Source organism: Nelumbo nucifera, chromosome 5 (genome assembly GCF_055504915.1).
Source record: "Nelumbo nucifera cultivar China Antique chromosome 5, China Antique-T2T, whole genome shotgun sequence".
In the NCBI taxonomy this organism is placed as follows: Eukaryota; Viridiplantae; Streptophyta; class Magnoliopsida; order Proteales; family Nelumbonaceae; genus Nelumbo; species Nelumbo nucifera.
In genome coordinates this window covers 44,236,656-44,250,232 of record NC_142653.1, presented here as the reverse complement: position 1 = coordinate 44,250,232, position 13,577 = coordinate 44,236,656, and the positions used below count along the sequence as shown (strand labels likewise).

At 39.8% G+C, this 13,577-nt stretch overlaps 1 protein-coding gene across 3 annotated transcripts; it reads left to right on the top strand.

Moving 5' to 3' along the window:
• The first annotated feature begins 101 nt into the window (after positions 1-101).
• Positions 102-12,222, top strand: LOC104608492 (E3 ubiquitin-protein ligase RZF1-like). Of its 3 annotated transcripts, XR_737100.3 has the most exons (3): positions 105-1,493; positions 3,230-3,335; positions 11,934-12,222. XR_737100.3 is itself a non-coding variant. In XM_088886982.1 (2 exons), exons 1-2 carry the CDS (start codon positions 608-610, stop codon positions 6,187-6,189), a joined length of 924 nt encoding a protein of 307 aa, XP_088743108.1. In that variant the 5' UTR covers positions 102-607; the 3' UTR covers positions 6,190-6,280. The 3 variants fall into 3 exon arrangements, 2 of the variants coding, with proteins under 2 accessions (XP_088743108.1, XP_010272806.1); XM_088886982.1 differs by lacking the exons at positions 3,230-3,335; positions 11,934-12,222 and adding an exon at positions 6,152-6,280 and having other exon boundaries at positions 102-1,493; XM_010274504.3 differs by lacking the exon at positions 3,230-3,335 and having other exon boundaries at positions 104-1,493.
• Positions 12,223-13,577: the final 1,355 nt, after the last annotated feature.

Genomic DNA, 13,577 nt, shown 5'->3' with positions numbered 1-13,577 from the left:
TGGGGTTTTGTCAAAATTTGAATGGGCTGCCCCGGCAACATATATAAAAGGGTAATGAAGCTTTTATTTGGATTTTGGACCAGGCCCGCCACCCAAATTTCCATGGCGTTGCACTTGCACCCTCTGACCCTCACAAGCCGCTTTGTATCATGTGAGTTGGATTGGAATGACTCGGTAACCCGGTTTTCTTTTAGAAAAGGTCTCAACTCTTAGTACAGCAGCGTTATTTTGATTTCTGCGATCCGATCCATGACCTTAAAGATACCAACCTTTCTTCGCGGGTAAGATTTTCAATTTCTGAAGAAATCAAACCAGAAGCCAGAAGGACTTTCAGAAGGCTTTGCATCGTTCTTCACTCATCCTTTCCTTTGGGTTGGAGGAGACCGACGATGGAGGGCCAGGCGGCAAGGCAGATCAGTGAGGGAAATAGAGAATCGCTTTCTGCAACTCCAAAAGCCATTCTTTTCTCTCTTCCCTTCCGATCTTTATACACATATCTCTTCTTTCTGTTAATCTCTCTTCATTGCGTTCTCTCCACAAACAAACACAAACCCATAAACCCAGAAAAAAAAATCAAAACCCCGTTTGAATTTGTAAGCTAGCAATTATGTCTGTAAGCCCTCCTCGTGTAAGAGTCAATGGCATCAGGAGCTACCGTCTTTACTGGTGTTACCAGTGCCAACGAACAGTCAGGGTTGCCGCTTCCATCACATCTGAGATTTTCTGTCCCCGTTGTTTCGGTCAATTCCTCCATGAGCTCGACGTGGCCAGGCCCCGGTTTGTTCTTAACCTCTCTGGTCTCGATTCCTCTCCTGAGGCCCGGTTATTGGAAGCCCTGTCTCTCATGCTTGACCCCCCAATGCGTCGGCCTGTTCATGATTTCGATGGGAGATTTCGCTTGGAACCGGAGGCTGAACTTCGGGATCGGCCCAGACGTTGGATTATAGTCCGACCCACTAACCGTCCTCGTCCGACCGGAACGATGTCCCCGCCGGAAAATCTGTTGCCCCAGGCTGCTGGCCCCAGAGATTACTTTGTCGGACCAGGGCTGAATGAACTGATTGAGGAATTGACCCAGAATGACCGACCAGGTCCGCCTCCAGCACCTGCTTCAGCCATTGATGCCATGCCGAGAGTGAAAATCACAGAGATCCATTTGAAGGGTGATTCGCATTGTCCAGTTTGTATGGAGGAGTTTAAGATTGGTGAGGAAGTTAGGGAGATGACGTGTAAGCATGTTTACCACTGCGACTGCATTGTTCCCTGGTTGCAAATTCACAATTCTTGCCCAGTTTGCCGCCATGAACTGCAGGCTTCCTTTGACAGTGATCTTCGTATTGACGATGTTGCGGATTCTCGAAGGGAGGATGTCAGTAACCGCCGCCGGTGGAGGTGGAGTCAATTGTTCTCTTTATGGCCTTTTCGATTGTCTGCTAACGGGAGGTACCGACACATTCACTCTCAGGATGACAGCATCACTGCTACTCGTAATGGTATGAATTGAATTCCAAGCCAGTCACCAGTATCATTCTCTTTCAAATTTCAAATTTTTTTTTTTCAGTTGTATGCTTTGATTTTTCAGTAGCAATCTGGTTTTCGTTTATAGTCTGAATTTCAGCTCTGGATATGCAATTGATCTTTCCAAAAGTGACACTCCTAGCATTGCTTTCTGATGCATACTTATTGAGTTTACAGTTCGTTTCTACTTACAAATTCCTTTTCTTACGAAGGAGAGTAGACCTAGTTTAATTTGCTAAAATGTGTTCTGCTTTCCCAATGCTTTATGGAATTAGGTAACTTGTTCTGTTGGTTGCTAGGCAAAACAACTGCTTTCTGATGCATACTTATTGAGTTTACAGTTCGTTTCTACTTACAAATTCCTTTTCTTACGAAGGAGAGTAGACCTAGTTTAATTTGCTAAAATGTGTTCTGCTTTCCCAATGCTTTATGGAATTAGGTAACTTGTTCTGTTGGTTGCTAGGCAAAACAACTGTGATGGATGGAACCCAAAAATAGTTATCAAGATGATCTTGTTAATTTGGCTAATAGAATTTTATAAACAGTTGGAAAACTTAAAAGTGTTTTCAGGGTGCAACGGTTGTTTTTTTCTAGAAAATAGTGAGGTAGGAAAACTTAAAAGTGTTACTTAAGATGATCTCAGAGGTAAACTGAAGCACTTGCAGCATTGTGATAAAAAGGCCATTACCCAAGTTTGGTCCTGGCTATCTGGGGTCTTGCGATTGGTAGCGTCAGTAGACTGGGTATGGTCCTAGCCTTTGGCATTTTTCACATAAAGAGGCTGCCCTGAGACTAGAATCTGCAATCTTACACTTACTAGCCTGAGATTTTACTGTTACTCCAAGTAATGATCCCTACTTGCAGCATTGTCACAGATAATTTTTAATACTGGCCTAACACCACAATTCTAAAAATGACAAATGACTTTATTAAGAAGGCTGAAAGACCCTGCAAAGGATACCTGTAAAGACTGTTGGCCCTGCAAACAATACTGTATTCTGATCTAGTGGCTAATACACTTGGCCTGTTCCTAGTACAAGACTAAAGAACTGTGGATCAACCAGGAGTGTAATCTGATAATACACTTGTTCCTGCAACTTTGCTGGTTCTTGCATATCGCACTATGCCATTCTAAGGAGGGGCTTATATATACCCATTTAGGTTTTTAAGTTAGAGAGTTCCCTCAGATTATGGAGAGCAGTTAGTAAACTTCACTTGGACCTGTTCAGCCCGCTGGATCAATGGACTAGTGTCCAACTAGGTAGGATTTTATGCGAGAATTTCTCAACTACCTAGCCAAACCTTTGACCATGCCAAGAGGGTTCTCTACTGACATGGCTAAAGCTTGTTTCCAATCGAGGGCCTCTGGCCACTAACCAACAAAGGCGACCTATAGTGATCTTGACACTCATTTTGTAATTGGTAACACTAGTGAGGGTCACTCTGTTGATGATAGGTCAATGTTCTGTATAAGTAAAAACATTCAAGATGTTGGGAAAAGACATATAAAAGTTTATTGATAGAACCTATTATCTAATGTCAGTTTGTAAGATCCTGTACATTTTCTTTACATTTTCCCTTCATGGATGACTTTATTATAGGATTTCTCTGGTAGGTGTGTGGTCTTCCTCTGTTGTTTTGTTTTAGATGAAATCTACATCTATTATGCTGTTAAGGCTGAATTCTCTGAGTTCCATCTACCTGTTTCCAGCACACTCCTGGTGGCGTTCTTGGTTTCTTCTCTAGACTTGTATATGTTGCTGCTTGCACTAAAAGCAATTTATGTCCATGTTAGGACTGAACTGTTTCTTAGACAGGTAAGTGTGACTAATTTGAGCTGGCACTTGTGAAAGATATTGATACATAACATGTGAATAATATATTGTAGTGTCATTTTCCTCATTGAATGTTTTCAGTGCTTCTTCATATCTCTTTTCTCTTGTCTAAATCTTATATGTGCAAATATCAAGATAGGTTATGGGTGTTTCCTTCTTCTTTCTGGTAATATATCTTCTTTTTCTCAATTTGTGTGTTGAATATTGTATTTTTAAAGAGTGTTCAATGCAAGGTTTACCTACTTGCATTTTTTTTTCTTTTTTCATTTCACAGGTTTTATTCTTCCACAAGGGACATATCTTTTCTTGGGTAGACTGTAGTTTGGCAGGCTACTAGCTTCACTCAAGTAGGAGTGTAAACGGATCGAATTTGAATCGGATCAGGCAAATTCCGAATTCGAATCCGATATTGGAATTCGATCCGATATTTGACGAATATTGAAAATTAATATCCGAATTCGAATCCGATTAAATATTCGAATATTCGATTCAATTCGATTAATTAATTATTTTAGATAATTAATAAATATATATGTTAAGATGTGTCGAATAGGGGTAGTTTAGTCTTCTTTTGTTTATTAAGTAACTTGCTTATGTGGCTGTGTTATTAGAGTTACTCTGCCCCACACTTAAGTAAGGGCATTTCTGTCTTTGTAAACATGATTAGAAGCTAATATAGATTAAGGGGGTCGACTGAATGGGTTAACCATCAGATTTTCGACTGACCCCTCTTCTTCTCTTCCTCTTCTTCTTCTTCTTCTTCTTCTTCTTCTTCTTCTTCTCCTCTTCCTATTCGGACTACTGTAGCAGCAGTCAAAATATGGTATCAGAGCAAGGTTCTTGATCTAAGTCAGTTGGTAAAGCACCTCAGTGTTGTTCGTGACTCTTCACTTTCGTTTCTGGTCAGTCGATGGAGAGGACTGGTTCGCCCTAGGTCAGAAACATTACAGCTTGTCTCTCTGCTGCGCATAACTCTCTTCAACAAGGAAAGTAACTTCAGCAGTGAATGGTTGATTGATATTCTCAAAGGAAGGTCGGTTCTCTCTTCTTCTAGTGTTACTTATATTTCTGGGTAGAAACCCTACAAGAAGCTGTTAGTATTGAGTAGAACCTAGAGAACTAGGTTCATTGTTGCCCTAGGTAGGGCTGTGTGTGCAGTAGCCGAATGGTGTAGGGCTGCTGTGAGTTGTTGAGTGGCTGTGTGTGCAGTAGCCGAATGGTGTAGGGCTGTTGTAAGTTGTTGAATAGCTGTGTGTGCAGTAGCCGAATGGTGTTAGGGTTGCTGTAAGTGGCTGAGTGGTGTAAGGTAGAATGCAGTGAACTTGCCGAACTCCTTGTGGTTGTGTAATGTCCTCTTAAGTGTATTAAACAAGTCTGAACTGGGTGCAACAGATTTGGCTGTGTTGTGGTGCTTGAGTGGTTGTAAGAGGGCCTCTACTTGTGATTAATGAATGGTAAACTGATTCTTATGTGGGACGTAAGTGTGTGAAGTCAGCAGTAGTGTGAATAAGAACAAGTGTGTGCTTCCACTGTGGTGTTTAGAGACTGCAATAGGTGCTGAAATATCAAACTGTGAACAACATCAATCAGCTTGTAGCTGAGAAGTAAAGTTAGAGACAACTGTGAAAGAGTACAATGGCAGCAATAGGAGATGGCTACAATGATCAGAAACCTAGTGTAGTAATTTCCTCCGACTACCTAGGGGTACAAATGACCTCAATTAAGCTAAATGGAGAGAACTATGTTCCATGGGCTAAATCAGTGGAAGTTTTTCTCAAGGCAAAGAAGAAAGTAAAGCATGTAAGAGATGAGAAGCCACCGGTTGACTCTCCAGGGTTTGATGATTGGGAACAAGAAGATGCTCAAATCATGACTTGGCTGTGGAATAGTATGGAACCCAAAATCAGTTCCAACTTCATGTTCCTTGATACGGCTAAGGATATATGGGAGCATGCTAAGAAGCTATATTCTGGACAAGACAACACAAGAGTATATCAGCTGTATCAAGAGTACTTTGATCTACAACAAGGAACCAAAACACTAGAAGAGTACTATGCCTGCATGAAGAATATTAGGAATGAACTCAATGTCTATCATCCCCTTACTTCAGATATTCAAGTTCAACAACAGCAAAAGGAGCAACTTGATGTTACAAGAATTTTAGTGGGGCTGAAGTCAAAATATGAACCAATTAGAGCTCAAATATTGGGGGGCTCTACTCTTCTATCACTTGAGGAAGTATTCTCAAGACTTCGCAGAATTTCTTTGGGCCAAACAGAGAACCCCACACAGTATGATAGATCAGCACTTGTGACAGCTAGAGGTGGTGGACATAGTACAAGAGGGGGAGGTCATTCCAGAGGGGGCTGGCAGACCGAACACCTCCCACATCTACATCTACTTCTGGGAGGGAGATGGTGAGTGTTCCACGTGATGAGTATGAACGGTTCCTTCAAACTACTTCACAGCATACCACTGCCACATATGCCCAATCAGGTATTGCTTGCATGTCATCTAAAACTCCTTCCTGGATTATTGACTCTGGAGCCTCAGATCATATGACCGGGACTCCAGGTGTGTTCTCTTCTCTTTCTGAAACCTCCACATCACAAACTGTTACACTTGCCAATGGGTCCTCATCTCCCATTTGTGGTATTGGTAATGTTGACTTGGTTTCTGTCCCCTTATCATCTGTTTTATATGTACCTAAGTTTCCATTCAATCTTATGTCTGTTAGTAAAATAACCAAAGCTCTTAACTGTTCTGTTACCTTCTTTCCTTCCACTTGTGTTTTTCAGGATCTCAAGACGAGGAAGAAGATTGGTGGGGGGCATGAAGCTGGTGGATTGTATTACCTTGACGGCGGTGGATCTTCATCAGACCTCCCTTACTCCTCTACAATGTCATTGTCGACTGGGACATCCATCTCTCAAGGTTCTCAAGATGTTGGTTCCATCATTGAGTCAGTTGTCAGTTTTACAATGTGAGTCATGTCAGTTTGGTAAACACCGTCGTGTGTCCTTCAGTCCGAGAGTTGAGAGTCGCATGTTGAGACCTTTTTCTTTGGTTCATTCAGATGTTTGGGGTCCAATCAAAATTGAGTCTTACAATGGGTACAAGTATTTTGTCTCCTTTATTGATGATTGTTCAAGAATGACATGGATTTACTTAATGAAAGAAAGAAGTGAATTATTTTCCATTTTTTCAAAAATTCCATGCTGAAATACGTACACAATTTGGTGTTCCAATCAAAGTTCTCCGTTCAGATAATGGTCGTGAATATTTTCTTACTGCATTTCAACAGTATTTAGAACAACATGGCATTATTCATCAGACATCATGTGCTTTCACCCCTCAACAAAATGGGGTGGCTGAACGGAAGAATCGTCATCTTCTTGAAATTGCTCGGTCTATGCTTCACCACATGAATGTTCCTAAACGGTTTTGGAGTGATGCTGTACTCACTGCATGTTTTCTCATTAATCGGATACCCTCTTTTATTCTTCATGGTCGGTTACCCTTCTCCATCTTGTTTCCCACTTTATCTCCGTTTCCATTAACTCCTCGTGTCTTTGGTTGTGTGTGCTTTGTTCATAATCTGAGTCCTGGAATAGACAAGCTAGATGCACGCTCAATTAAATGTGTCTTCCTTGGCTACTCTCGGACTCAAAAAGGGTACAAGTGTTATAATCCCATTGCTCGAAAGTGCTATGTCTGCCCTGATGTCACCTTTTTTGAGTCTGTTCCCTTCTTCTCCCGTCCTGAAGCACCCTTGTCCTCACCCTTACCTCATCTTCCTCTTCCTGTCAGTGATTCAGTTCCAGAGGCTGTTGTTGGAGTAGACTCATCTCCTCATCCAGTGCAGGTCACCACTGAACGACCACCGATCCGACAAGTGTATACACGTCGAACGACACCGGCCCCTCCTCCTACTTCTACCTCGTCTGCGGATCCTCTCATGGCTCCTATTGCTGAACCTTTAGATCTTGACCTACCCATTGCCTTACGGAAAGGTAAACGTAGTTCTACACTCCATCCCATTTCCAATTTTGTTTCATTATCTCGTCTTTCTACCTCACATCGCCAGTTTGTTTCACTTTTGTCTTCTATTTCCATACCTAACAATGTTCAAGAAGCTCTTAGTTCACCTGGATGGCGGCGGGCAATGGAGGAGGAACTTTCTGCTCTTCAACATACTCAAACGTGGGAACTCATTACTCTCCCACTTGGGAAGCATGCTGTAGGCTGTAAATGGGTGTATACTGTGAAATACTTGCCAGATGGTAGTGTGGAGCGTCTGAAGGCCAGACTTGTTGCTAAAGGTTACTCACAGTTGTATGGTGTGGATTATATGGAGACATTCTCTCCGGTGGCTAAAATTGGTTCCGTTCGTGTTCTAATTTCTTTGGCAGTTATGTATGATTGGCCTCTCCTTCAACTTGACATAAAGAATGCCTTCCTTCATGGTGATCTAGAGGAGGAGGTATATATGGAGCAACCACCTGGGTTTGTTGCTCAGGGGGAGGGTGGTAAGGTGTGCAAGCTGAAGAAAGCAATTTATGGGTTGAAGCAATCTCCACGTGCTTGGTTTGGGAAGTTCAGTGAAGTGGTGAAGAGTTTTGGAATGAAGCAATGCCAGGTTGATCACTCCGTGTTCAGCTATGACTCAGAAGCTGGGAAGATTTTATTAGTGGTCTATGTGGATGATATTGTCATCACTGGTAGTGATAAATTGGGGATTGGCAAACTAAAGGCATTTTTGCAAAATCATTTTCAAACAAAGGACCTTGGAACATTAAAGTATTTCTTGGGAATTGAGGTTGCCAGGTCAAAACAAGGTGTGAATCTGTGTCAAAGGAAATATGTCCTTGATCTATTGGAAGAAACAGGACTGTTAGGTGCAAAACCGGCTGAGACCCCTATGGAACCAAATGTTAAGTTGAGCAGTGATACAGGAGAAGTATTTGAAGATCCTGGAAGGTATAGACGACTAGTGGGAAAGCTGAACTATCTGACTATCACGAGACCCGACATCTCCTTTGCAGTGAGTGTGGTGAGCCAATTCATGCAGAACCCTCGTATACCTCACTGGGATGCAGTCCTTAGATTTGTGAGGTATCTGAAAGGAGCTCCAGGCCGTGGGCTATTGTATAAACCAGGAGGAAAACTTGAAGTAGTTGGGTATACAGATGCAGACTGGGCAGGCTCAGTGAGTGACAGAAGATCTACTACAGGCTATTGCACATTTCTGGGAGGAAACCTTGTGACATGGAAGAGTAAAAAGCAGACGGTTGTAGCCAAAAGCAGTGCTGAAGCCGAATATAGGGCCATGGCTCACACTACCTATGAATTAGTGTGGCTGAGGAATCTTCTACAAGAAATTGGGTTTCACATGGATAAACCTATGAAATTGTACTGTGACAACCAAGCTGCACTCCATATCTCTTCCAATCCTGTCTTTCATGAGAGAACAAAGCACATAGAGGTTGATTGCCACTTTGTGAGAGAGAAGGTTCTTGCTGGAGAGATAAATACAGAACATGTGAGCTCCAATGACCAGTGGGCAGACTTGTTTACAAAAGCTCTAAGCTCAGGGAAAGTGAACTATCTATGTAACAAGCTGGGATTATATGACATATATTCTCCAGCTTGAGGGGGAGTGTTAAGATGTGTCGAATAGGGGTAGTTTAGTCTTCTTCTGTTTATTAAGTAACTTGCTTATGTGGTTGTGTTATTAGAGTTACTCTGCCCCACACTTAAGTAAGGGCATTTCTGTCTTTGTAAACATGATTAGAAGCTAATATAGATTAAGGGGGTCGACTGAATGGGTTAACCATCAGATTTTCGACTGACCCCTCTTCTTCTCTTCCTCTTCTTCTTCTTCTTCTTCTTCTTCTTCTTCTTCTCCTCTTCCTGTTCGGACTACTGTAGCAGCAGTCGAAATAATATAAAATAAATATTTTATTGATATAAAGTATATAAATATATAAATTATTTATATAAATTAATTATTATATATAAATTATATAAAATATTTTATATATTATATAACAATTAAATAATCGGTCGAATTCAGATATTTATCAAATCGAATCAGGTCATATCCGAATTCGAATCCGATTAACTATTCGGTAAGAATAGGATATCCGAATTCGACCGATTAGATATTCGAATTATCCGAATTCGATTCGATTATGTCGAATATCGAATTCGAAATCGGATTTTTGAATACCGTTGACACCCCTACACTCAAGTTGTGAAAGTTATAGCATTTTCATTTCTTTCCACATTAAATTACACATCAATTATAACCTAACATTACTTACCAAGTCCGAGTTGTCTTGGTTCCAATGGGAACCAATACAGCACTCACACAATGCCCAAATGAAGCTCATAGACATTTTTTTTATCTGCAATAAAGAAAATTTTATTAAAACTAATTAAGAAAAAGGTTACAGCAAGAAGTTGTTAAATCTGAGCACTCTTTACATCAAAAGAATCCCTCCATCGCATTATAATTGAGCCCAATACAAGTGATTTTGATGCATTCCTTGCTTAGCTAATCCATCAGCCAATCCATTAGCGAACCTTCTTACCCATCTAAATTGAATGTTGTGAGCTATTGACAACATCTTGAACCGCCTGAAATCATTACTTTATTGCCAAATCACCCCCTTTCCTTTCTTCAGCCACCCAATTATTATTTTTGAATACCCTTCCACAATTAACCTTGTGATTCCCATTTCCCTAACATTTTGTAGCCCAGAAACAGCAGTCATTAACTCTGCCGTAACTGAATCACCTTGTCCAATTGGCCTCAAAAACAATCCACATATGTTCCCCCCATCCTGAATCACTCATCTAATTGCCGAGTCCCGGATTTCCCAAACTACTTCCATCAAAGTTTAATTTCATCCATCATCCATCTGGAGGTGACCAAACCTCATGGATTCTTTGCTTCCTAGACGATGAGCCAGCAATTGAACTCCAATTTCTGAAGAAGTCGTCTACTGTAAAATCTGAAAATAGCTACATGGTCTTCACCCAGTGTGCTACTGCTACCCTTGGATTAACAATCTCAATAATTGCCTCCTTATTCTTCTCTTTTTCCTCGAAGATTCATGTGTTCCTCTCCTCCCAAATTGTCCAAACTACCACTGCCCTTCTGCATCTCTACAATATTCTGCCTCTTCTTATTTATCAGAAAAAAAATATTCTGCCTCTTCTCTTAGTGCTCCTTAGGAAAGATTGACTAAAGAGTCTATCCAAACTAACAGGAGGGATCTGCCTAATGAAGCTCATAGACATTCAACAGTTTCTATGTTTCTTTTTAGCATCAGAATAGGAAAAGCAATCAAAAGAATTTATGATACCTTGTGTTTCAATATCAAATCAATGATCCACCAATTAAAGGCCTGCACTATGCAGTAATGCATAGATGAATGGGTCCTACATTGGATGTTGAACTATCAGCACCACACCTATTAGGCTTGTATTGTCATTGCCCTGTTGTATGAATGATCTTCAAGTGGATAAGGAAATGATGGACCCACCAATGGTCTAGGATGCCACGACTGTAATAAGAATTTGATTGAGCAAAGCAGTGCCATCTATGGCATGTATTTATATTCTTGATGGTATTTTCCCACTCATATTCCTTTCCATTTTTCATACCCCAAGGAGAGAAATGCAATCATCATCACTTCCAGGGTTCATCCAAAAACATCATGGTGTAGTCCCCTTGTAATTTACAACAGTGACTGCCCCATCCATCCTGTCAAAACTTGGTTCATTTAAAAGCATCAAGTTATCAATTAAAGCAAATATTGTCACACCAAATTCTCAATAGATTCAACTGCAGTACATCTGAGTGGAAAACCCATAGAAAAATAAGAAAAATAGAACGACCTTCAGGAATTCTATCAGGAAGATCTCCTACATTAAACAATATAAAAGCGGGGTGGTAGGCATAAAAGGTTTTCCTTGTATGCTTTTTCATCATCCCATAAAATTCTTTCAAAGATGACCTATCTAGGAGGTGATATTGAACGAATATTTTTATTAGTTAATGCCTACCAAGACTTGGAGCCATGATGGTTCATATTCATTCATTTATCATATATTTAGGACTTATTTCTTGATGTAATGCTTTCAATAAGGGATAAACATACTCAGCCTAAGTGTTTCAATGTCTGTCTGTTATCAAGTTCCCATCCTTTATATATTAGTTTTGGACTTCCTCTTCTCCTATGAACACCTGAACTATAACAGTAATGTGATATCAAATTCTTGCTTCCATATATAGTGAAGTCAAATTTAACAAAGCCTTGTCCAAACTATATGGGGTAGGCTTCTTTATTCGTTATACCAGAAGCTAAATTGTAACATTGTGGTCTTATTTTCCTGGTAAATTAATAACATTGTGGTGGAGGTCTGTCCTGAACTCTCTCTCAACTACAGGGCATTTGGATGTCATTTCTTGTATGACAGTGCACAACTTTTGATTTTATTCATCCATGAATGTTTCCTAGATGCTAATGGCTTATACTAACTACATTTTATCACCTTTAATCCTTTCAGGTTTTTGCTGGTTCTGTAGATGCTAATGGCTTTCAGTGTTTCACAACCTTCTACTTCATGGTGATGACTAGCTGAAGCAATTCTATTTAAAGCAGAAGCTGAGATCAGCATCTAAGATTTCAAACGTTTAAATAATATCCATCCATTAATTCTTTATATCCTTTAATGATCCTACATAAGTTACTGTTGTAATTAATACATTGGTGTGGAATATGTGAATAAATATTTTTCAGTTCAAGGATGTCAATCATTCTGTTAACCATATCCACTACTGTTGAATATTATTGCATTTGAAGTCGTATCTGTCTGTAGACAACTCCATTCCTTTATCCCTTTTACTATTCTGAACATACCCCTAAAATGTACATTTAAGTGGTTCAATGCATCAGACTTCACTAGGATTTGAGTTATATCAGAAACTATCCTTCACTTTTCTAACATTCTCTTAAAGTTCCCATGACTTCTATGTACCTCCAGCACCCCCTGTTAGATAATTTTGTTTTTAACATCTATACATTGTGCCAAATCAATATTAATGACCATAACTGAAGTAGTCCACATGCACTATAGTTATATCTTAATGACAAAACTAACCCTGACCAACCAGGTTATCCTATTAACTAATTTTGTATGATGAGAATGCCCTTGGTTTCTATTTCCTCTAGTTCAATTTGTGGGAATGGGTGAACCAATTGTCGGAATTTGGTTAAAAGAGATAAAGTTGGATAGAGGGTGTCATTGTAATCTTGCAAACGCTGATCATTTTCTAACAAAATGTCTGACAAGGGGGTCTCTGAAAGAGGTATCCAAAAGTCGGGGCAAGTTTAAGTGAAGGTGAATTCCAGAGAAAGTTAGGAACTTGGCATCCTTTGTTAAGTGAAGGGGAATTTCAGAGAAATTTTGGCTCAAAGAGAAACCTCTCCTCAGATAAAACCATTACCATTTTAATTCTGAAACATGCAAATTTACCTTTGTCTAAGAGTAACAACTTGTAATTTAGCCACCTCATTTTCAGATTAGTCCTGTGTGTAGGGTTTCTAATTTACATGGGGTATCTTTTGTCTTTCCATTGGAAGTAACCACTAACCAGTTTCTAACACAGGATTTATCCAAATCAACGCTCTGAATTAGTCATGGTTCATATTTTCCTTTCTTAGTTATTTGTTGTATACTAAACACTAACATCTACCTTTTCCATCTTTTTAATCTGGTTCTTGCTACAATGCGATTGCCAAATAAGATCCCCCCTATTTGCATTACTTGTTTCTAACTTTCTACATCCTTAACAAACGACATTAGTATTAAGCAACTTCTTAATAACATTGTAAGACCATCTCACCGTTTGAGGTTGTATTTTTTATCAAACCATATATCAAGCGACCAAATTACACATTTATTTTGCAAGTATGAAGGGTTGAAGAAACCAGAAAGCACACATTCACATCTCACTGAAGCAGATTTCCCCACTGTCAGAATCCGGGACATTGTTATTATAATGGGTTCCTAAGCCTCAGTTTGGAAGGAGTATGAATACAAATATGTACAGTACAAATACATACAAAATACAAGGTTTTGCACTTTACATATTTGTATTTATACTCCTTTCAAACTGAGCCTAAGGCTGCATTTGGAAACAATGCAAAT